Raw genomic sequence first — 22,007 nt, forward strand, 5'->3', positions numbered from 1 at the left:
TATGTTCATCAAGTTATTTTAATTAATTTTTAGTTTTTTTTACAAGTTTATAAATATTTGATCAAATAAAAATGTTTGAGAACCAATTTTTTCTTATTGACTTATAAGATTTGCTTTTAAACATAACTTAAATTTACGATTATCATTTTTATTTTTATTTTCAATAAAATAATAAAATTTATCATTTTATCTGAAATTAAATTATTTATTTTGATAAAACTCCTACTTATCATTTGTTAACTAAAAAATTGTTTTTAGATTAACTTAAATAAGTTTTTCATACCGAGAAAAATAGATAGTTTTCAGATTACTATATAAAAATTTATTTATTTTTTGTCAAATACATACCTATTTTTTTTTCATTTTACTATCTATCATTAAGTTAAGTAATGACGTGACACATGGAGTACCACGTCATAGTGTCTTGTCATTATTGTCATGCCAGGTGTCAATAACAAGACGTGATGACGTGACACTCCATTTGCCACATCATCACTTAATGAAATGCAACTAACAACAGGTGATAAAATGAAATTGATTTTTTTTAGGTACTTGATTGAAAAAAAAATGTTAGATAGTAATGTGAAAATGACCTATATTCCGAACATGAAAAATTCAATTAAGAAGTTTTTTTATATATTCACTATGTAGTCAAGTTTGATCAGATTTAAAACTCATAAACCCATTATCAAACTTAATTATAATTGGATGCATTAAAAAAATTCACCCTTACCCAATGACATAATCCAATTCACAAAAATGTAATTAGATTGGGTTGACCAAGTTCAAGAATTGGGTGAAGTAGAATCCACTTATATCTTTAATAAAAACTAGTTCTAACTTATATAATAGGATGAAATAAATGAAAATCATGAACAAAATAAACAAAACTAGTAAATGTTAATCAATATCCTTAATGTGTTGATTTAAAAGCTAAAAGAAAGATTTTTATTGAAATGTATAAAATTGTATTATTGATAAATTTTTCGCACTCTTATAATTTTTATAATAAATATTTTATTATTTAATTTTGTAACTAATTTCTTAAGGATTTTGGTTAGTAAAATCCAACAAAATTTAGTTAGAGTGAAAATTATATTTACTTGTTTTAATTATATTTATTTGATTATTTGATTTAATAAAATGTGACGCTTATATAAATACGGTAAACCCAAACCCGAGACTCCCCCAAAACCCTAACGCTTAAACCCTTTGCTCTGCGCCTCGAGTCTCCCTCTCTGTTCAGCACACACACAGAAATGGCCATGTACGCGATGCTTCGCCGCGTCTCCTCCGCCGTGCTGCCTCAGCTGGCGCGCCGCACGGCCATGGCATCGTCTTCTTCCAGAACCTTCCACATTGCTCTCTCTGTTCTCCGCAGAGAGACAGCGACTACTACTATCGCACCCTCTCTTCGCTTCGCCAACGCCTTCGCTACCAAGTCCAGCGCCGACGAATATCTCGCTCAAGTGCTTCAGTCTGAGATCCAATGCGCCCTCGAAGACGACCATGCCCACCACCAAGTAATTTTTCCCTTTTTCACTTGTTATTACTATTTTTGAAGACTACTTTGTTCCTTTTCCTAGTGACTAATCACCGTAATATACCTTTGTTTTTGCATTTTCCGTGTGAAGTTTTTTTTTTACTGGGTTGATTATTAGATAGAAGTGGGTATGGAACTTGAAGTGAAATTTTCCTCCCTTTTGACTTTTCTTGTGAGTTCTGTTTCCATCAGTAATGCAAAACGACGTCGTTTATTGCATAAAGCTTGATTTTGTACTTCTTGTTGTTGGTGGTGGTGGTGGTGAGTTTCCCTTATTTTCCTTGTGAAGAATGAAAGTTTTGGAAGTGTTTGTTGTGTTTAATTTTGGTTATTTGGTGGAGGGATTCTCATTTTGAGTGAAGGTAGAAGATTGTTGATAGTTGTTGTGAATGAATAGGAATAGTTGAGTGTTTAAATAGGTAATTTTGAGGTGAATTTGTAACAGAGCGTTGTGGTGGTTTCCGAACCCTCTGTTTCTTGTCTTAGTTTTATAATTTACCATTTGTTTGGTTTTATTTGCTTAACATTGAGATTATCAGGGGTATCATAGTTTAGCAAAATTATTGGGGACATCATAGCTGCTGCCGTTGTGCATTTTGCTTTTAAGCCTTTTTTTGGTTTTCTAGTGGCTTGAAATTACTATATTTTATTGACCTATTTTGTAAGGCAAACCGCTGGGGGGGTGTCATTGCAATTTACTCTTTATAATTCTAGTATTACTTTTTGTGCATATGAACAGATCTTAGAGGCTATCTTTTGTAGTTTGACTGGGATTTTATGTCTGAGTCTTTATTCATATGTTTTGAGCTGATGAATTTTGCTGTTGTTAGTTACTTACCAGTTACGAAACATGGTGTGGGAATGGACTTTCAATGTCTAAATGTTTTAACAAATTCTGCTGTATGACTTATCTGGATTGAGAAACCTTTTTTCTATCAGATGTACGTTGCTTATGCCATATGCAACTTTTAAGTGGTATCATGTGAAAATTAGGTTAAAAATCACTTGGTTATCTTATGGGGTTTTACACTCTCCCTTTTTTCCTACTGCCCAAGCCCCAAACCTAACAGATTAACTATCCTTCCTTTCTCCTTTTTATTTCATATCTTTGACCACCATCGCATATTACTCTGCAGATGTTTAGTTTTCTTATTTGCACCATTTTATTATCTTATATGCTATGATTAGTCATATCAGTGTTGTGTTTCAAGATGTGCTTTCATTAGTTTGGTAAATATACTTTGAGTTGTGTAAAAGTATACATTATGTTGTAAGTATATTTCAATAGTTCACTAAATGAAGTTTTTTTCTTTTTTGAAACTGAAATGAAGTTTGTTACTTTTCTTTTCTTTTTGAAAAGGTTGTAGAAGTTTTAGAAAATATCTTAGCATTGTTAAATTGTGTAAGGTATCTTTCGGAGTAAGGCAATATCCGGTAATAACAGCTTTGAAGCCAATCTTCAAGGTTTTACATACCAAAAATTTCTAGGAGTCATTTATTGACAAGTTTTGTCATAATATATTTTGTTTATTTTAACAAATAAAATATAAGGTGGAAAAAATTGCCTTGTAGAGCAGTACCAGAAGCAGCTATTTTCAGGGATAGTTGTTGTAGGAAGGCCATTTGCTGTTTCTGTTTTGTAGAGTTTGCTTTGGTATTTGTAGTCACATTGGGTCATTCAGGCATTGATTTCATTATCTTTATGGTTTAACTTTTCCAGGTCGAAGTTCCTGTTGATTTTCCTTTTGACATTGAGGACAATCCTGGAGAAAGAACCATACAACTAAAAGGAAAATTTGGAGATGAAACTATCAAAGTTCAAGTTGACATCCCTAATGTAGCACCTGGAGAAGAAAATGAGGATGACGAAAATGGTGACAATGAGAAGAATGATAGTGAATCTAGCATTCCTTTAGTTGTGAGTGTTTTCAAAGAAAATGGAGTGTCTCTAGAGTTTGGTGTGACTGCTTTTCCCGATGAGATTTCCATTGATAGCTTGTCAATAAAGCAGTGTGAGGAATCTGAAGACCAGTTGGCATACGAGGGGCCTGAGTTCATGTAAGCATTTCTTAGTGTATGCCTATATGGTATTATCTAATTTTTTTCATAAAATGTTTCCTATACTTTCTGAATATTTCTGCTCCATTTTCTTTTATAGTGATTTGGATGAAAATCTGCAAAAGGCTTTTCACAAGTATCTTGAGATCAGGGGAATCAAGCCTAGCACAACCAATTTCTTGCAGGAATACATGTTTGCTAAAGACAACAAGGAATATTTGATGTGGCTGAAGAACCTGAAGAACTTCGTCGAGAAATGATTTGTTCTCTGAGGATCGTGAAATGTTGACAGAGGCCTTTTCTTTGGTATACACTGTATCATGAGAGAGTCATTGCTGTAGACTAATAATTTAAAAAAACTTGATGTTAAAAGGATTGTTTAGGCTATCTTTTGCAATTTAACTTCACCCATCAATCAATAGATCTTGGGTGGTTCTCCCATTCATTCTTTACCTATCATATTTGAGATGCAAGTTCAAGATATTCACTGTTATAGTGCTATTTATAGATTAACCAGATAAATATAGTTAATCAGGATATTACTGTTTTATCCTCTTGACTCATGCATATAATTAATCTAAATTTTACTTTTCTTCCGGGTATAAATGAGATTGCAAAGAAAAAATATCTACATTCAACCATTTTTTTTTTATATATATAATAGACGGGACTAATGCTCAAAACAGAAACAGGAACAAAAGTTACATAGGAACTAATCTAGGCAGAACAATTCACCTAATATGATGGTCAACAATTTTTTAAGCACTTAAACCATCTACTGAAAAAATGGATATTATTGAAATAAAATTTAAATGTACGACGTTATTATTCTACTGTATTACTTGCCTTGGTCTCTCAAATATAAAAAAAGCACACTAATAAAGTCATTGTACAAAGAAATTAAGAAAATGTTTTTTTCAATTAATAATTTTTTTTCAACTTACTCTTTATTGGTCCTTGATATTAATAATAAAAAGTCATTAAAATTAGTACCTCAGTTAAGTAAAAAATATTTTAGAAATAATAAAATAAAATAAAATTAGTTGAAATTTTCTTATAAATATTTATTCTATAAAATAAATATTATTCAAATAACACAACTTGAAAAATAAATATTTATTCTATAAAATGCTTAATTAAAATATTATTTAAAAGATTTCCATTGATACTGATAGTTTTTATTTTTCTTATAAAATTGTCTCGAGCGAATAGTTTTTAATAATTTATTTTTATTTCTTTCACTCTAACAAAATAACATCAGCCTTTTTTTTTTTTTTTTTTTTTAATTTTTAAACTGGCATAAAATGCACCCGAGAACGTCGAACAATCTGAAAAGGAGTTGCAGATATTAATTTGAACTTGGTATATATTGAAGCTATTATTTTTATTTTTCTTGGAAATATCTCGCTTTATCAAAGCATAATCACGTGAATCCCCGTTGCCAAACGGTGACTTGGGTAAGGCCAAATTTCCTTCTTCCATTGGTTGCCCCGTAGTTATTGTTTAGACTTCAGAGTCGTTGCCAGTGATCCCTACCTTTTTGCCTAAACTTTTGGCTCATGGCACATACCAATACCATACACATAAATTTGCTAAGTCAATATAAAATTACTCTTCCCTCAACATTTGGGTATATAAAAGAAATACATAAAAAATTAAAGTAAAAATCTTTAGCCATTTGACTCAAAAGGGTATATAGATTGCTGCCTTTGGATTTAAAATCTGTTTATGTATATCAATTATTTTGTGTGAAAGTTTAGTCATTTTGATTTTTGTGCTGGAGATCATGGACAAAGAAGCTACAAATGTTCCCCTACATTTTGATCTGAATACAGGTGCAAAGATCCCATCAGTTGGTCTTGGAACATGGGAAGCTCGTCGAGGTGTTGTGGGTGATGCTGTTATTGCTGCTGTCAAGGTGCTTTCTTTGCGTTCTGTGTCTTTATTTCCTGGTCTATTGAGAGATAGTTGGTAACAAGAGAAGGAGCTTCATGTGCTGATTTCTTCTTTGGTTGAAATTGTCATGGTTCTGTGTGCAGGCTGGTTACAGGCACATAGATTGTGCTAGGATATATGATAATGAAAAAGAGGTATATGTTGTATCTTGATTCAACAAGCTGAGAACCATATCAAATTGTTTTTGTCTGCTAATATTTTTTTCTGAAAGGGGGGATAATTGATTTTGTTTATTCTGGCTTTTTTGATGCAAGGAAGTTTGCATCTGATGCAGATAGGGGAGGCTCTGAAAACACTGTTTTCTACTGGGGTAGTACATCGTAGTGAGATGTTCATCACATCAAAGCCATGTTATACATTTCGACTAATCCTTAACCTTAGATAAATTGACCTCACTTTTTCCTAATCAAGCTTTTGATGAGTTTAATTTTCATAAACTGTTAATGTAAAATTTTTATATTGTCAACTAATTAGAAATCATCTTAAATATAACTTTTAAAAGTAAATATTACAAAACTTAATAATCTAACCATATATCACAATCTATGATTGGAATACAGAATAAAAAAAATCTTTTCATCGTATTCTAATTTAATTTAGCTTTTAACATACTTGAGAACACTTGTATATTTAATTTACTATTTGGTTATAAAGAAGATTTTAGCATGTAAGAAAGAAAGATAAAACCTAAAACACACTTTGGTGTTGTATAATTCTGTTCAGAGTAGTGAATTTCCTCTGGTTGCCTTGAGTTTTTTAACCATACAGGATCAGTGACTGTGCACCTGAAGATGTCTCAAAGGCACTAACTAGGACTCTTGCGGACATGCAGCTTGACTACATTGATTTATATCTTGTATGATTCTTGATTTTCAAACTGTCTATGTAATGATACTGAAACTGGAGATGGTTGTATGAAATTTGATGATAAATTATTTTGTCAAAGATGCATTGGCCTTTTAGGACAAAGTTGGGTTCAAGAGGTTGGAACCCTGAGAATATGGCTCCCTTGTGTCTTCCAGAGACATGGAATGCAATGGAAGGTTTGTTTGCCTCGGGTCAGGCACGCGCAATCGGGGTGAGCAACTTTTCAACTAAGAAGCTGCAAGACTTGCTTGGATATGCTAAGATTCCGCCAGCAGTTAACCAAGTTGAATGCCACCCAGTGTGGCAGCAACCTGCTCTTCACAATTTGTGCAAGTCTACCGGTGTTCATCTCACAGTATTACTCTGACCGATCTAAGTGATGTTTTTCTGATCCTGTAATTGAGGTTCTGTTGCTTGTGTTTTGTTAATAACCAACAAATTTTTCCATGCAGGCATATTGTCCTTTAGGCTCTCCTGGGTCATGGGTAAAGGGGCAAGTCTTGAAGGAACCACTGTTGAAGGAAATTGCTGAAAAGCTTCACAAGTCTCCAGCGCAAGTGGCATTGCGTTGGGGGACTCCAAAGTGGTCACAGTGTTCTTCCAAAAAGTGTAAATGAATCTAGGATCAAGGAGAACCTTAGTTTATTTGATTGGTGCATTCCTCCTGAGCTACTCTCAAAATTATCACAGATTCACCAGGTTGAAATGCTTTCAAAACATACAAATAATTCATTCTTGTGCACATATTTGTATCCAACATTTATTTTCAGTTTATTCATTTTTTAGTTTGTTTATTGTCTGATGCAGCAAAGGTTACTTCGAAATGAATCTGCTGTCCATGAAACTTGTAGTCCTTACAAAAATCTTGAAGAATTGTGGGATGGAGAAATATGAAATGCAGATTACTTTTGATGAAGCTCGGGATGTAATTTGACATTGAATTCTTATTTCTGATGCAAATTGTAGAAATGTTTTAACATTTGTATTGTCTGAAGACAATCACCCCTCTACCTTGGGGTTTTATGTGAATCCTCACATATGATTATATGAACAAAAAGAAAATTTGACCCATTCTTTAATTGTTTATGAGACCTTCAGTAAATTTGACCCAATCTATGAATTTATTGTTTTATCGGAAGCAAAACAAACAGAAAAGAACTGCTCAAACCTGCTGTCAATTAAAAAAGTAGATTATAACTAAGATATGACAGAAAAGAACATTTACTACATAGGTGTTGTGAGTTCTACTCAATGCATTTCATTTTTCTTAAAGCACTCTGTCAGCCTGTACGCCTTTAATCTTCATGCAAGCTCAATAAACTGTTTGAACGAAATCTTTTTGGCCCTTCAACACAAATTTCACTTAAATAACTTATCCAGACTCTAAAGATAAAATTATAACCAGCAAGAGAAGATCTTGACTTTCTATGTACCGATAGTGAAAAGATAAAATTTGGATTACCTACAGGCTACAGCTAGATATACCAATTGTAGAATAATGTTTACCATTGAAAACACTTTTCTTAAAGGATAAAAATAAAACTTAGACAAAGTACTTTAAGGGTGTGTTTGATTTTTGTTGTCAAAAACTGTTTTCAGTATTCAAAATACAACTGAAGAAGGCTGCTTAAATGGCTAGTGGATGGTAGTGCAAAACAAAGAGCAGAGTGTAAAAATGAGGGAGATGTTGAACAATATGAAAACAGAAGATGAGAAAACATCTCTTTCGGTTCTTCGGTTTTTAAAACACTTTGTTTTGAAAACAATTTTCAAAATTTAATATTTGGGGATAAAAAATTGATTGAGTAGATGGAAACAGAAGAGGAGAAAACATCTCCCAACTGTTTCTATTTTTTGGTTTTTAAAACACTTGTTTTGGAATCAATTTTCAAATTTTAGTTGATTTTGAAGGGAATTTGATTGTTGAGTAGTGCACAATTGTTTTAGAAAATAATTTTTTAAATAAAAAAAAATGAGAAGGGAATCAGACACACCCTTAGTATTTTTTTATTTTTTTCGCTAATCAAGATTATTGTTTTACTGCAATAATCAACATTGACCTTTGATGTCCTTCTTTATTGTACTAATTACTGAGGTGAAATTCCAATTTGGATTGAAAAACATCAAAAGCACCTAAAAAAATTGTCATTTTAAAAAATATTCACTTACAAAAGAAAAAGCTTCCAATATTCAAAAGCAAATAGAATTTTTATATTGGCTGCTTTTTGAAATAGCCTTGTATAAATCTTATCATCAGCGCAGCATTTTACTAGACTTGTCACATGCTTCAATTACAACAACACTTGCTTTAACAGCAATCCAATTTCCCACCATTTCCAACTTAAAAAATCAATTAGTAGTAAGTGAAGTTGTCTAACAGATATATAGACTGAACCCCAAGAACTGAGGCAGACAATGTGGTACTTCGTAACACCAACATTTTTCCATCAAATAATATCCAGCTAAATGAAGATACTACTGCCATCTTCAATGTAATACATTATTGAGGGTTACTTTACATATTCATCATTTCCATGGCCTGAATCTACTGTATACATCATGTTCATTTCTAGAAGAAAAGCCGCATCAAACAAGCTCTCTATATAGAGTCCATGGACCAAGTTGTTTAGTCTGAACAATTGGATAATATAGCGCCTTTAATTAAAAGAAATTGAAAACGTTCCTGTGCAACTAAAGACAGGGCATTTATAAATGTCTTATTTGTAGACAAGAGGACAAATTCCATGGCAAATAATCTTCAGAAATAATGCAACTTTTTTCTTGCTCTTGCAAAAAGCATCAAACAAGATAACTTAGGAGAGACAAAGACATTAAATGAGAAGTGAGACCCAACAAAGTTAGTAATTTTCAATAAATTTCAACCAATCATAGTGTTAAAAGGAGAGTGTCAAAGAGATTGTTGTTAGCATTCTTCTCTATAGCTTAATATGCTAAGGTGTTGAGCCTTATTATGCATCTCATTAATAAGACTGCACAGATGAGATTTCCCCTTATTTGCACAAGCAATCGATAAGATAATTGCACGTTACGATATTAGGAACTAAATTTCCACGAAGCATTTCCTTAAACAGTGCTATTTCATCAGTCCACCTTTAAACCTTGCAAAATCCACCAATCATAATAATTATGAACGATAAGTTCCACACCCATTTTGTTCAATTATCAAATAACCACATCGCAAGTCTTAACATGTTTACTTAGAAAACATCCATCAATTAAAGGCGCTATTCTAGTCTTTATTTGTGCTTCTCTGACCCTTCTTTACAACAATAAAGCAATTATGTCAAAGGCATATTAGTCTGGATTGATATTTTCTTGGTGCATTTTCGTTTAGAAATTGAGTTGCATCTTTTAGTTCGCCTGCTACGCAGTCTAAACTTTGAAGTAAAGAACCGTTAGGTGACACCATCTGCTTTCAGGGTCATGTTATTGTTTATTGATAATACAAGTTAGTCAGATTATCTAGAAGGAAAACAAATGTGTAACTATTCTACTTCACGAGAATATGCAACGCTTCAGATGGCCCGTCTCAATTTGTCTCTGCATTGCTGTTTCACAATCTTAAGTAGTACTTTTATGAATAAATAAAAAAGAGTATACAGCCAAATAATATAATTCATGCACTTATTTGATTTCCCCAGAGCATGTTCCAGGTAAGAAAAAAAATCTGGAAAGGGGTAAGTGATAGTTAAGATATACACTGACTGCACGCACCGAAGCAACTTCTGTAAATGAAAAATAGAACAGAAAAATTGCTGCTGGTTTAATGAGGTGAACAACAATAATCCTAAGTAGCTCAAACTGATCTCTGGCTGCACATTTATGCTTTTACTGGTAGATCCTTGTAAGTATAAGTGACCCCTCGATCACTATTTACCACATGCCCACTCCCTCTCAATATCCTGCATTATAGTGTATGATTTAGTGTACATTTTGAAAGAGTACAGCGTTTAAAACTATAGAAATGCATGAATGATTAAGTAAGAAGATCATAAATTTAACAAAAAAAAATAATTCAAGAACAATTGCTAGAAAATTCATCAATAACTGCAAGTGTTTGTTCAGTTAATGTTGTATTTTTATTTTAATAAAACAAAAACAGGAGGCATTGGAGAATTCTGTACCATCTATTTGTCAACAACCCTTCAACTCCAACGGGACCTCTGGCATGAATTCGGCCTGTGCTTATTCCAACCTGATCAACAATAAAACCAAGAACAGTTGAGAAATGTTGAATAACTGTGCTGCTAATTATTACAATATGCTTATGGAAAGTAGACCACCTCTGCACCAAGGCCAAAGCGAGTTCCATCACAGAACCTTGTACTTGCATTGTGGAATACAGCAGCACTGTTTGAGAATCAAGCAAAAATGCATATTCCTCAGTCATCAACATCAACTCTAGTATTAGACTTAATCATATTTCATAGAGTAGTTATGCAAAGAAACACAATGAAGCATGAGTGCTATTTACCGTTAAAAGAATTAATTATGTCCAAATGAAATATGATAAGTGACCTCAATGCACGTTAGAAGCAGAACTAAAGATTTTCAAGTTATTTGGTAATACTTGGGTATCATGCAGTGCTAAGTTCAATATAGAATAGTATAGGATGCTCGGTAGTGACTTGGTTCTCCCCCCTACGGCTACACTTTTAAAGGAGGGCTTCCTAAGTGCTTGGATGCTTATCAATTGGTATCAAAATTGGTTTTCAGTGGGAGTCCTTAAGTGGCTTGGTTCTCCCCCTTTGAGCATTATGTTCTGTCATGTATAACAGATTCTTGAAGTCACATTACTTTTTTTTATCGCCAAATGCTAGTTGTTAGTTTGTTAGCTGGGGGATTCGAACACATGACCTCTCCCTTCTTCCCTTCTCCCTTCACCACCTAGCCAACCTTATATCTCCCTGAAGTCATGTTACTTGAACAGTGTCTGACCATGGGGTTTTCTTTCTCGTCCTACCATGCACCTTTGGAGGATAATTTTCTTCTCTTCTATACACCAGCCTTCTTCCTAATGATCTCATTCTTGATCTTATCCATCCTGATATGATCAAAACATCTTCGTATGTATGCGAAAATGTTATGTTCATAGTTGTATTTTATACAATTCTAAATTATTGGTTTCGTTTCTTTTTCTTATCAGTAGTTATCGACCTCACACTTCACTCTCCAAAAGTGTATCAAGCACATTATATGATCTAAATCCAAATAAAATAAAAGCATTAGAGAAAAAGTGAGGTAAAAATATCCATAACATACTTATTACATTAATATTTACAAGCCACAGCTAAACTGCCTCTAATAAAAATAAGCTCCATTGTTTCAAAAAAGATGATTTCTCTTCCACCTCCTAATTTGAAGAAATTTTTTTATTAGTTAGTTCCGAAGTTCTCTTCATTAAGTCAAACTACATATGCACTATGAACCTCATGGGTTAACCAAATTTTTATAGAATATATAGATGGAACCCAATGAAAGCAACAAATATGAAGAATTAGACGTTGGGACAAATGTAATATCCAATACAAATGACATTCAAATTTTAGAAAGTGAAGAGGTTAGTGGTTCAGGACAAATTACTGCAGTTCAGGCATTTGAATTAAACTACCATACCAATTTGCTACATTAGTATCTCTTGGAACTTGACACTGGAAGAAAAGGATCAAACAAGGTTGCTGGAAAAAAAAAATCTACTTTTACCTGTCAACCTGACTTAAGAAAGCTTCGGCGACTTCAGAGTCTTCTGCAACAATGCATTCAGTATGAGCACTGCAGAAACAGGAAAGAAAGAAATAGATTTTTAAGATTATAATGTTTATGATATAGAGAATCAAAACATAGATTTTGTAGGGGAACTTGAATTTGCCTTCCATGGTGATGTATGTGGTCAATGGCAGCAAATACATCATCTACAATTTCAACTGTACAAGCCAGTGAGCTATACTCCAGATGGAAAGAGTGTGTTTCAGAAATATTTAATAAGTTACTGGCTCTTGGTCCACCATATAATTGAACGCCTGCAAATTGATTAATTTACAGCAGTCATGTTATCCCTATTGTACATGTTTTCCAGTTTAACAGCATGGTCTATAGACCAACCATATCCAAGTAATCTTTTAATTAATTATTATACATATTTTCTCTTTTGATTTTAAATGCATTCTCTCTTAAGTTAAAGTTATATTTTAAAAATCAAACTAAGTTAAAAAGACATGTTCAATGCGCAGAATACTCATAAGTTTTCAGGGAAAAAAAGAAGAAAAAAACAAAAGAAAAACAATCCGACTAAAATGTAAAGAAAAACAAATAAACGCCAATGTTTATAATATCAAAGTTTCATCTAGTTATGTAAAGGTTGTTTAAAAAAAAGCAGCTAACAAGGATTTAAAAAAAGAAAATATAAAATTCCAACTTGAATGCATGTTTTGTTCATCATAAATTTATTTGCAACAACCAAGACCGAACCTTCACGTTGGAGTTCAGCAACAAGTTCATCAAGTCCACCATTCCTTGACAGATCTACGTGTACAAGAAGTGTTTCCTAAGAACATCAGCACACAATATTGTAATGAGCTGAGTCTGTAGATTCAATTTACATAATGAATGAAAAATGAAGAAAACTCAAACGAAGATATGGATGTAAATGAACATGCATTAGAGGAGGCATTCCTGGGTATGTAAACTGAAATTACCATTGCATTGCAGGCTGCAGGGTAATCAATCTTTGCATCCCTAATAATCTTCTTTGCCATATCAATATTAGCTGTTTTGTCTACATATACATGACATATTCCATCTGCATGACAAAAATAACAATTTTATAAAATCCTACTTTGTAATATTAATCAAAAATAGGAAATGTAAATCATATATTACCAGCATGACCAAGAACAGGAATCTTTGTTGTACCCTTGATTTGAGAGACAAGCTTATTACTGCCTCTGGGGACCACAAGATCTATCACGTCATCAAGCTGTGGCAAAGTATGATTAGTGGAAAATCATTTCAGACTAATAAATTTTAGGAATTTTACTTGCCTTGAGCAGATCTGGAATATCTTCTCTTGAAGTCACAAGCCCAATGAGTTTGTCACCCACTGTATCTGGAATAATTGAAGTAATGACCTACAATAATGATGAAAGCATTTTATAAATTCAAATTATGGCAAAATACTAGAGACAAAACTTATTTGGATTAATAAGATAAAAAAACAACCTGGTCTAAATTAAATTTTACAAACCTTGTGTAAGATTGCATTTGATCGTTTGGCTTCCTTCCCTCCTTTAAGCAGTAGACCATTTCCACTTCGAATTGCCAATGCAGCTATCTATTAATGAATTTCAACAACTATCTTAATACAATAAACACATTTTCAAAACTTGATTAGTATCACTAGACTCAAAATAATAGATCTCTATTGTTGCTCATATCCTTGACATTTTAATTGAAGATGTAGAATGGATTAGAAACGAGAAGGAATAGGGTCTCTTAACCTGAACAAGGGCATCTGGCCGAGACTCGAATATAACCAGGAGGACACCCAAAGGACATGATATTTTCTCCAGGATGAGTTTATCTGCTAGCTGGACACAAAGAGCAGTAATCAGAATTGCCAAAATGAGTGTTGAGCAATAGGATGCATGTTTTAATAACATTTTCTAGAATTTGTTATTGAATAACTGCGAAAGTCAAATTTTGGAAACATATTACATTTGTTGAATATTAAAACATCACAGAAACAATTTCATGGGTTACTTATATGCTAGTATTAACATAATTATATGGGGGGTTTTGACCTCAGTCCTCTTTAAAATCTGACCAATGGGTTCTTCCATGTCAGCTAGCATGCGAACAGACTTTACAAGACTAGAGATCTGAAAAATACAAAAACCAAGGTCAGACAAGCTAAATCAAAGCGAAAACTTCACAAAACCTGCTTTGAAAAGTTTGCAGTAGGTTTTGTATGGACATAACACTAACAAAAAGCTGAGCAAGTTGTCTTCCAATTTTTCACTTCAGTAATCAGTAAGTAACCAATGAAGTTCTTACCTTCTCAGGTCTCAGGGTTAAACGTGATATGAGTGCTTTCTCATATCCCATCTCCTCTGCATCAGCAACATCAGCTCCGTTCTCAAGCCTTATCACACTTTCATTTATCTCTAATGCATCAGCCATTGCCAGCAATATTTTCCTCCTTTCTTCAGAATTTAGGACCTGTAACCAGAAGCACCAAAAAGAAATTAGTATATATTAAATTGCCACTTAAAGAAATTCATGAAAGTGAACCCTGCCCTTCACATTTTAAATATGTAACTTTACTTGCCTGGAGTCGTCTAGAACTATTACGTGCTGCCACTGCCATTTCATGAGCACTCACTTCCTTTATGCTGGTCCACAAATGAGCATCTTTGTGAAAGACAGTACCGATTCTTTCTCCTCGAAGCACTCGGATGATGTTGTCTGTAGCATAGCCACTTCAAAGGAGGTTGAAATGCAATTTGAAGTCAGCAAAAATGCAAAATTCCATACGCTTGCTTGTACATAGGTGAACTCATTCATCAGTAGAAAAATGAAAATTACTCACAACAGAAATCAGAATATATTTTCATTTAACAAACAAGGGATATCTACATAGCATTATCAGATCAACTGGATGGATATCCATAATCTTAAAATGATGAATGCAGTTTCACAACCAAGAAAGGATAATAATCCTTTACAAGCCAGTTTGTATGAGATTCAATTCATTCCAATTTATTCCTGGTGCTGTCCACAATTTTATGACTCGGGGAATTAAGTAGCTAACAACTCTCTCCAATAGTCAAAACAAAATTAATAAAAACAATGTCTCTCTCCGGGTATGCTGGATCTAAAGTGAAATGAAAAGTAGTTAAACAGTTACAATGTCAACATTTTCCTCTATCAGTGTCAACATTTTCTTATATCATGTAAAATCTCAGCTTAAAATTGAAGGTACCTAGTAATAATCACAGGTGTGCCAGCATAAGCAGCACAAACAGCAGCATTAACTTTAGCAGTCATACCCCCTCTTCCCAATCTTGATTTTTCTCCAAAAGTAATTTCGCTTTGATGCTTTTCTTTTACATATGTATGAATTAACTTTGACTTGGGATCAGATGGAGGACCACTATAAAGACCCTCAACATCACTCAATAGAACAAGGAGGTCAGCTTTAAGTTCCAGAGCCAATAGACCAGCCAAACTGTCATTGTCCCAGAATATACCAGAAGAATCCTGCAGACAGTTCTTGCCCTTAAAGGTAATAATTTAACGTCACAAGACGAAGAAAATCAAACTAACATTTTCTAGGAGAAATAAAAGAGACTAAATTTTCACAAAGGAAAATTTGTGTAAGGAAAAGCAGCTTACCTCATAGGGTGCCTTCCTAGTACTAACAGCATCATTTTCATTGAAAATGGGAATAACCCTTAAATCTAGTAACGAGCTCACGGTGTCTGAAAGTTGTTTTCTGAAAGCTGTATCCCTAAAAAACCCATCATTCACAAGAAGTTGGGATGAAGTAACATCAAGCTGCACCAGGCAAATGACATATTACCATCAATATAGAGGAAACATACAAATTTGATTAATAAAACACGTGTTAATGTATTGTGTGGCAAAACATAGAAATTTAAGATTAGGGACATATTGAATTGAATGTGCAACTTAATTTAGTGTGCACCTGACTAAACATGAGATCATAGAGAGCCATGAGACTACTCTGCCCAACAGCTGCACATGCTTTCCCATCAAGATCTCCTTGTGGATTTTGAAGATCCGAAAAGCTGCATAAAAAAATAAAAAATAAACCTTCATTTCAGGCTCATCTTTTCTTCCTCTGTCTCTTAAACTCTACCAATCTTATATTGATAGAAACATGAAAAGGTTCGCACAAGTTCCATCTCAATGCTATACCGCTTAACGGTTTGCACAAACACATATTGATGCTGATTTAACATTTCAAAAAGAACAAAACGACAAAAGGAAGCATGCTCCGAGTGGGCAATGAAAAAGTTGAATTACTTCTTCAAACACAATGATTTTATGTACCACAACTTTTCTGTTCTGTTTGATATGATAACATAAATCAATGATTAAGTCTGATTTTTTTTTTCTTTCTTTAGTTTTATATTGCATGAAAAATATTCACCAAAAAAAAAATATATTGCATGAAAAACTCATTATTTTTTAGGAGCATCACCAAATACTAAACAGTTACCAAGTTTTACAAATTGATGTAACTGAAGTATGTAGAAGCTATTAAAAGAAAGCGAAAAGCTCGATGCACGTCTTTGAAAATTATGTATTTGCTACATCTAAAGAGAAATTACAAAAACCTGCTATTGACCAATCTTCGATATCTTAGTCTTTGCCGGCCAAGACCAACTGCTCCTGAAGTCACCAATATAACCTCATAATCGTTGTTATTTAGCTCTTTAAGCTGCAGAAAACATAGCTTTCAGTTACAACAAAAGATGCATGGTCATGGAAAAACTCCAAACACAAGAAAATTTTGTTAGTCCATCTATCCACCCTCTTCCTTTATTCAAGTAACATTTTTTATGTATAAATACAGGGGAATAAAAACATTAGAATAAAATATTGGGGTATTTTGCTGGATTTGGATCTTCTATTTTGTTTTTATGCTATTCAGATACAAGTTTGCGTTCATTATATGAATAGATGAATGCTAATTGTTATCTTTAGAGGTGTTCTTATATGAATTTAATTTAAATACACCAATTTCTTTTACAATTGTTAACTTTTGTATTAACTAATTAAAAATTCGTGATTTCTTATAAGATGACAATGTAGTAAATGCATAGAAATTAAATTCAAGTGATATAAATGCTATTCTGGTTTGACAGTGCAAAATGCTTGTATACCTGCTCGCAGAGAGCTCCAAGTCTTCCCAATGCTAATCTTCCATCACTACGAGTAACCACAGCTGTTCCAACCTTCAAAGTATGAGAAAACAAACAAAAGGTTAATTAAAGAACGATATGAGAAAAAAAAAATAGTTTCACTGATAATACACTAATTAATCAAGGAAAATGTTAAACAGTGCCCACGCCCTCAGGTCAAGAAATAAAAAATAGTCAAGGAAAATGCTAATTAACCAGTGTCCTCCTGAGACACCAATAACAAATAAAAAATAAAACAAAAAGTATTAAAAAAATGTAACACTACATTCTATTGCGATTTCTAATTCAATCCTAAAGTCATCTTAAAAAAAGAAAAACTTTTTATTCAATTGATTCTTTAACCACTGTATTAGGATACTGATTAGAAAGCGTCATTGATTAATAACACACATGTAAACTATCCAAAACAAAAGGAAAAAATCCAATTTGATTTGATTCAATAAAAGTGAGGATTTCTAGTAGATCACATTTTTCCTAGTTCATCAATGAAATATATCAATGGTAAAAATATAAAATTTAGAGCCACCCCTCCCATGCAGACGTGACATCAGGTTAAAAACATGAAGAATTGTTTTCTAGGTATCCTCTGTTTCCTGTATACGAAACACAGTACGTTGTTGTTGTGATGCGATTAAAAGAGATAGAGACCTTGACGACAACGCGCTTGACACTCTTTACAAAAGCTCGAGTGGGATCCATTGATGGAGAGTGAAGAAGAAGAAGAGAGAAATAAAAGAAACACAGGGGGAGAGGGTTGCGGGTGTTGTTTTTCTGGTGAATGGAAGTAGTTAGAGTTTGAGGCTCAGTTCCCAGGTACGCGGCTAACATAACACGTATGAGGAGGCTTTTTCTGTTGAGGGTTCTACAATGCAATCACGGATTCTCTCTCTTTGAGTGACACAAAATCCGTGAGGTTCTGGCCCATTCCCAAACAAACACTTGGCTAACCCTGCCAATACCCTGCTGAAACATCTCTAGGGTCTTTATTATAAATTATAGCCCATCCAATTAAAAATAAATTGAAAGTCCAATAAATTACATCTTTTTATTATATTAGAGTGAATTTTGGATTTCACTTTAGGAATCAATTCAATTTAATTGAAATCAAACTTATATATACACATATATTTTTATTTATAAGTATATCATAATATTCATGTTTGAATTTTTATTATATATATATATATATATATATATATATATGGAAAAAAAGGATATGCACTCAATATCAAATGTTTTATACTGTTATATAATCCAATTACAATTTATCATATAATAAGTTTATTAATTTTTTAAATAATTATCTTTAACTTAAATAATGATATGTGATGGGATGAATTAATGTGTACATTTTAAATCAAACTTATTAGATCATAAATTAGAATGATTGAATTAAATGAATTTTTTTTTACAATTGAGTTACCTGATTTTATTCCAAGTCACAACAATAATTAGATTGCATCATACTCAATCAACATAGCAATTTGGTGGAAATACCTTTCATGGAGAGAAATGAAAGATTGACAAGTTAGCGAGAAATAACAACGTCCTCTTGGTTTTCCTCTCTTCCAAGTGAGTGACAATTTTGCAATGGATTCCAAACATCACCTTTGTGGACATTAAATCCACACATAATGAGTAAAGCATTTTTGTTTATTAAAGATGCAACTCTCCAAACACGAAGATAATTCAAGATCTTGTTCCACCGCATCTCTTTAATAAAATATTCACATTACACTTCACAACCCTATGAGGTGTTACATTGGACCACCTATTATATATGAACCAAAAGGTTGTTTGAGCCTAAAATAAAAAATATAAATATTATGATTTATGAAAGTAACTTATCAAATATTTTTTTATAAATTATGTATTTCATATTTATTAATATTTCTTTTGAAAATATTAAATAATGAACCTAACTATATAATCATTAAGGATATGAGTGGTTTTATAGTATATAATAATAACAATATTGTGAGTGATTTCACACATATAATCAATGAAATAAGGGGAAAAAACATGGTCAAACATCTCCTTTTCATTTTTGTCCATGAGTGTTTTAATATAAATAATAGTAAATTGAAGAAATATATACTCAATCAATAAATAATAATTTAAAAAAATAATATAATTACAAATTTTGACTTGGTTTAAAATTAAAGTTATGCTACTTTGATTATACAACATATAGTTAAATTCAAACAATTTCATATAAAATTGAGAAGACACATTATTAAACAATCCCCCCCCCCCCCCTCCCCCCCCTTAAATAGTTTGTATCATTGGACTTATAAGTTATTAAAAACAAAGAAAATGCATTATAGATTATCTTTCATAAACAAGACATTTAGTTCCATAAATGGTTATATTCAACAATTTAATGTTGGAGGTCTTCATCATAAGACCCTTCATAATTTGTTTTCAAATAACAACAAAAACATTCAATGAAATAAATAATGTATAATAGTTGAAATTTTAATTTATATTGTCATGATAAAAAAAAATTCAAAAAAAATATTATATTACTAGCATAAAATACATTATTCTATATTGTTTAAGAGTTTCCTTTTATACATTGGAAGTGTTTAAAAAAAATTACACTATCAACTAACCATAAATCATGGTAATTGGTAAGTATGATTTTTAAGATAATTATTGTTAAACTCAATAAATTTATTATATATGACAACTTATGTTTCAATGATAGTATAAAATCTTTTTAAATTTTTAGTGTTAAGTCAAAAGATATTTATGTCTTAAAGACGAATCGAGATTTATAATCATTTTGATTAGATGTAAATAAATATAAATGATAAAAGTTGTGTTTGATATGCTACCAGATCATGATTTGTCTCTGTGCGTCTAAAGTTTTTAGACGATATACTCATAAGACGATCAAATATAACATTTAAGTAATATATTTAAGACCTTTATTTAATATTCTCTGCCTTAGATTTTTTTCATGTAGAAAACATTCTCCTAGGATTTGTCAAAGTCATATGAAGAATAAACTAAACTCAGAGTTTGGAAGACATTGATTCTCATCAAAAGGTGTATTTTGTTGTTGGAGACATGCTATGAAGAAATAAGTGAATTCTCTGTTGAAGTACAAAGTGAAGAATGAACTTTACATGAAGAATAACATGCATTTAATGGAAACATTAAATGTTTCAACGGACCCAAGACATTAGGCAAAGAACAAAGTGAAGAGTCCAACCGTTGAAAGACAACATTTACATGGAGATAAAGGTTACATATAGGAGAGGCTATAAAGAAATAAGACACGAATCATCTACATGAATAATTTTTTCTTATAAAACTTTCTATAAATTCTTTTAAAGATATAAAACTCTCAAGATACCTTATATACCTTGAGAAAAGACTAAAAGTATTAGGTGATATATTTGTCTGTTAGACCATCATACTTTAGAGAGTTGACAATCTTCTAACAAATCTTGTTGATTTGTTTAGAGCTAACAGTGACTTGATAAAATAAAGAATACTGATTTTAAATTGTTTGGGGTAGAGTTTATAAGTGTAAGAATCAGTGAATAATATTTGTAACTTTGATAAGTTAGTGAAAACTTTGATATATTAGTGAACAACATTTTTTGTATGCTTTCTTATTTAACTAACAAAAGACTTTTTTTATTTATTTTTAGATCTTTTAAAAAAACCATTTTTCTCATCATCTAATCTTTTATATTCTTCGGACCATAAACATGTGTTTTACAATCTTAAGAAAAGTTTTAAATTTTCTAAAAACACAATTCAAACCCTCTTGTATTATTTGCTTCTATAGTTGGTGCATAAACTATTAACATGTATAAGCCTTTGGAATAATATATAAATCACAATTTATTGAAGTTATTTAGTTAATATTTTTTTTTTTCTGTTGACATGAAGTTATTTAGTGGATATAAACTTTAATATTTTATATTGTTAATTCACTTTTTAATTTTTGTTGTAGACTAATCACTTAAATTTTATTTATTTTAGTTTCTATCTTTAATTATTAATTAAAATAAAATATTATTAATTATATTATATTTACTACATTATTATTCATAAAATATTTTGTGGGCGGTGGCGAAACAAAGATGTGGCGCGTAAAGGAGTCGTCGGGAGAGGAAATGTAATGTAAGTGATGGAGTCATGGAGAGAGGCTGGGGAGTGGGGGTAAACCCCGAAGACAAAGCAGGTAGAGGTGAAGACTATGAGGTAAAAAAGACTGAAGGGAGATATAAGATTAAGTTGTGATAAAAAAAAAACGGAAAAAATGAATAGTTCGTGAGTTAATTAAGTCTTTCCATTGACAAAAATTAACATATTAACCATTAATGATATTTGCTTATATTTAAAATAAAAATTAAATAACTTTTATTATTTGTATTTGAGATAATTAAGAAGGAATATGTATTAATATATAGGGTCCCCAAATCCCATTTGCATAAAAGTCACCACCATTGGTTACAAGATATTAACATGGTTATTATGAAATACCCGTAAATATTCAGTAACCAGCCAACCAATTCTATACCAGTATCTGAACAGAAAATCCTCCCAATTTAATTGGCTACCTGCCCCACCCAAAAATTAGGTCAACCTTA

General features: G+C 32.0%; 2 protein-coding genes and 1 pseudogene across 5 annotated transcripts; 2 read left to right on the forward strand and 1 right to left on the reverse strand.

Annotated features, from left to right (window-relative positions):
- The first annotated feature begins 1,183 nt into the window (after positions 1-1,183).
- On the forward strand, positions 1,184-4,138 carry LOC114418966 (uncharacterized protein At2g39795, mitochondrial-like). The gene is made up of 3 exons (XM_028384535.1): positions 1,184-1,523; positions 3,264-3,601; positions 3,702-4,138. Exons 1-3 carry the CDS (start codon positions 1,260-1,262, stop codon positions 3,859-3,861), a joined length of 762 nt encoding a protein of 253 aa, XP_028240336.1. The 5' UTR covers positions 1,184-1,259; the 3' UTR covers positions 3,862-4,138.
- A 920-nt stretch (positions 4,139-5,058) lies between these two features.
- Positions 5,059-7,503, forward strand: LOC114418967 (annotated as a pseudogene).
- Positions 7,504-9,996: 2,493 nt separating this feature from the next.
- On the reverse strand, positions 9,997-18,307 carry LOC114418968 (delta-1-pyrroline-5-carboxylate synthase-like). 4 transcript variants are annotated; one of them, XM_028384536.1, is made up of 20 exons: positions 18,043-18,307; positions 17,356-17,427; positions 16,807-16,910; positions 16,152-16,254; positions 15,839-16,000; positions 15,426-15,721; positions 14,772-14,922; positions 14,498-14,662; positions 14,245-14,322; positions 13,942-14,031; positions 13,689-13,775; positions 13,486-13,572; positions 13,325-13,421; positions 13,141-13,244; positions 12,914-12,989; positions 12,315-12,465; positions 12,149-12,217; positions 10,729-10,795; positions 10,570-10,640; positions 9,997-10,347 (listed from the first exon to the last, which is right to left on the reverse strand). In XM_028384536.1, the coding sequence occupies exons 1-20, from the start codon at positions 18,220-18,222 to the stop codon at positions 10,266-10,268; spliced, it is 2,292 nt and encodes a 763-aa protein (XP_028240337.1). In that variant the 5' UTR covers positions 18,223-18,307; the 3' UTR covers positions 9,997-10,265. The 4 variants fall into 4 exon arrangements, with proteins under 4 accessions (XP_028240337.1, XP_028240338.1, XP_028240339.1 ...); XM_028384537.1 differs by having other exon boundaries at positions 15,426-15,703; positions 18,043-18,305; XM_028384538.1 differs by lacking the exons at positions 16,807-16,910; positions 17,356-17,427; positions 18,043-18,307 and adding an exon at positions 16,363-16,480.
- Between the last annotated feature and the right edge of the window lie 3,700 nt (positions 18,308-22,007).

The sequence above is a fragment of the Glycine soja genome, chromosome 7, assembly GCF_004193775.1.
Source record: "Glycine soja cultivar W05 chromosome 7, ASM419377v2, whole genome shotgun sequence".
Classification (NCBI taxonomy): Eukaryota; Viridiplantae; Streptophyta; class Magnoliopsida; order Fabales; family Fabaceae; genus Glycine; species Glycine soja.

Bases quoted from the DNA above. Each gene is read 5' to 3' on its own strand.
- LOC114418966 (XM_028384535.1), top strand. From the start codon at position 1,260: ATGGCCATGTACGCGATGCTTCGCCGCGTCTCCTCCGCCGTGCTGCCT. The intron at 1,524-3,263 runs GTAATTTTTCCC...TAACTTTTCCAG, and splicing joins ACGACCATGCCCACCACCAA to GTCGAAGTTCCTGTTGATTT. The intron at 3,602-3,701 runs GTAAGCATTTCT...TTTCTTTTATAG, and splicing joins TACGAGGGGCCTGAGTTCAT to TGATTTGGATGAAAATCTGC.
- LOC114418968 (XM_028384536.1), bottom strand. From the start codon at position 18,222: ATGTTAGCCGCGTACCTGGGAACTGAGCCTCAAACTCTAACTACTTCC. The intron at 16,001-16,151 runs GTGCACACTAAA...TGCCTGGTGCAG, and splicing joins ATGATCTCATGTTTAGTCAG to CTTGATGTTACTTCATCCCA. The intron at 10,796-12,148 runs GTAAAAGTAGAT...ATTCTCAAACAG, and splicing joins TTCTTAAGTCAGGTTGACAG to TGCTGCTGTATTCCACAATG.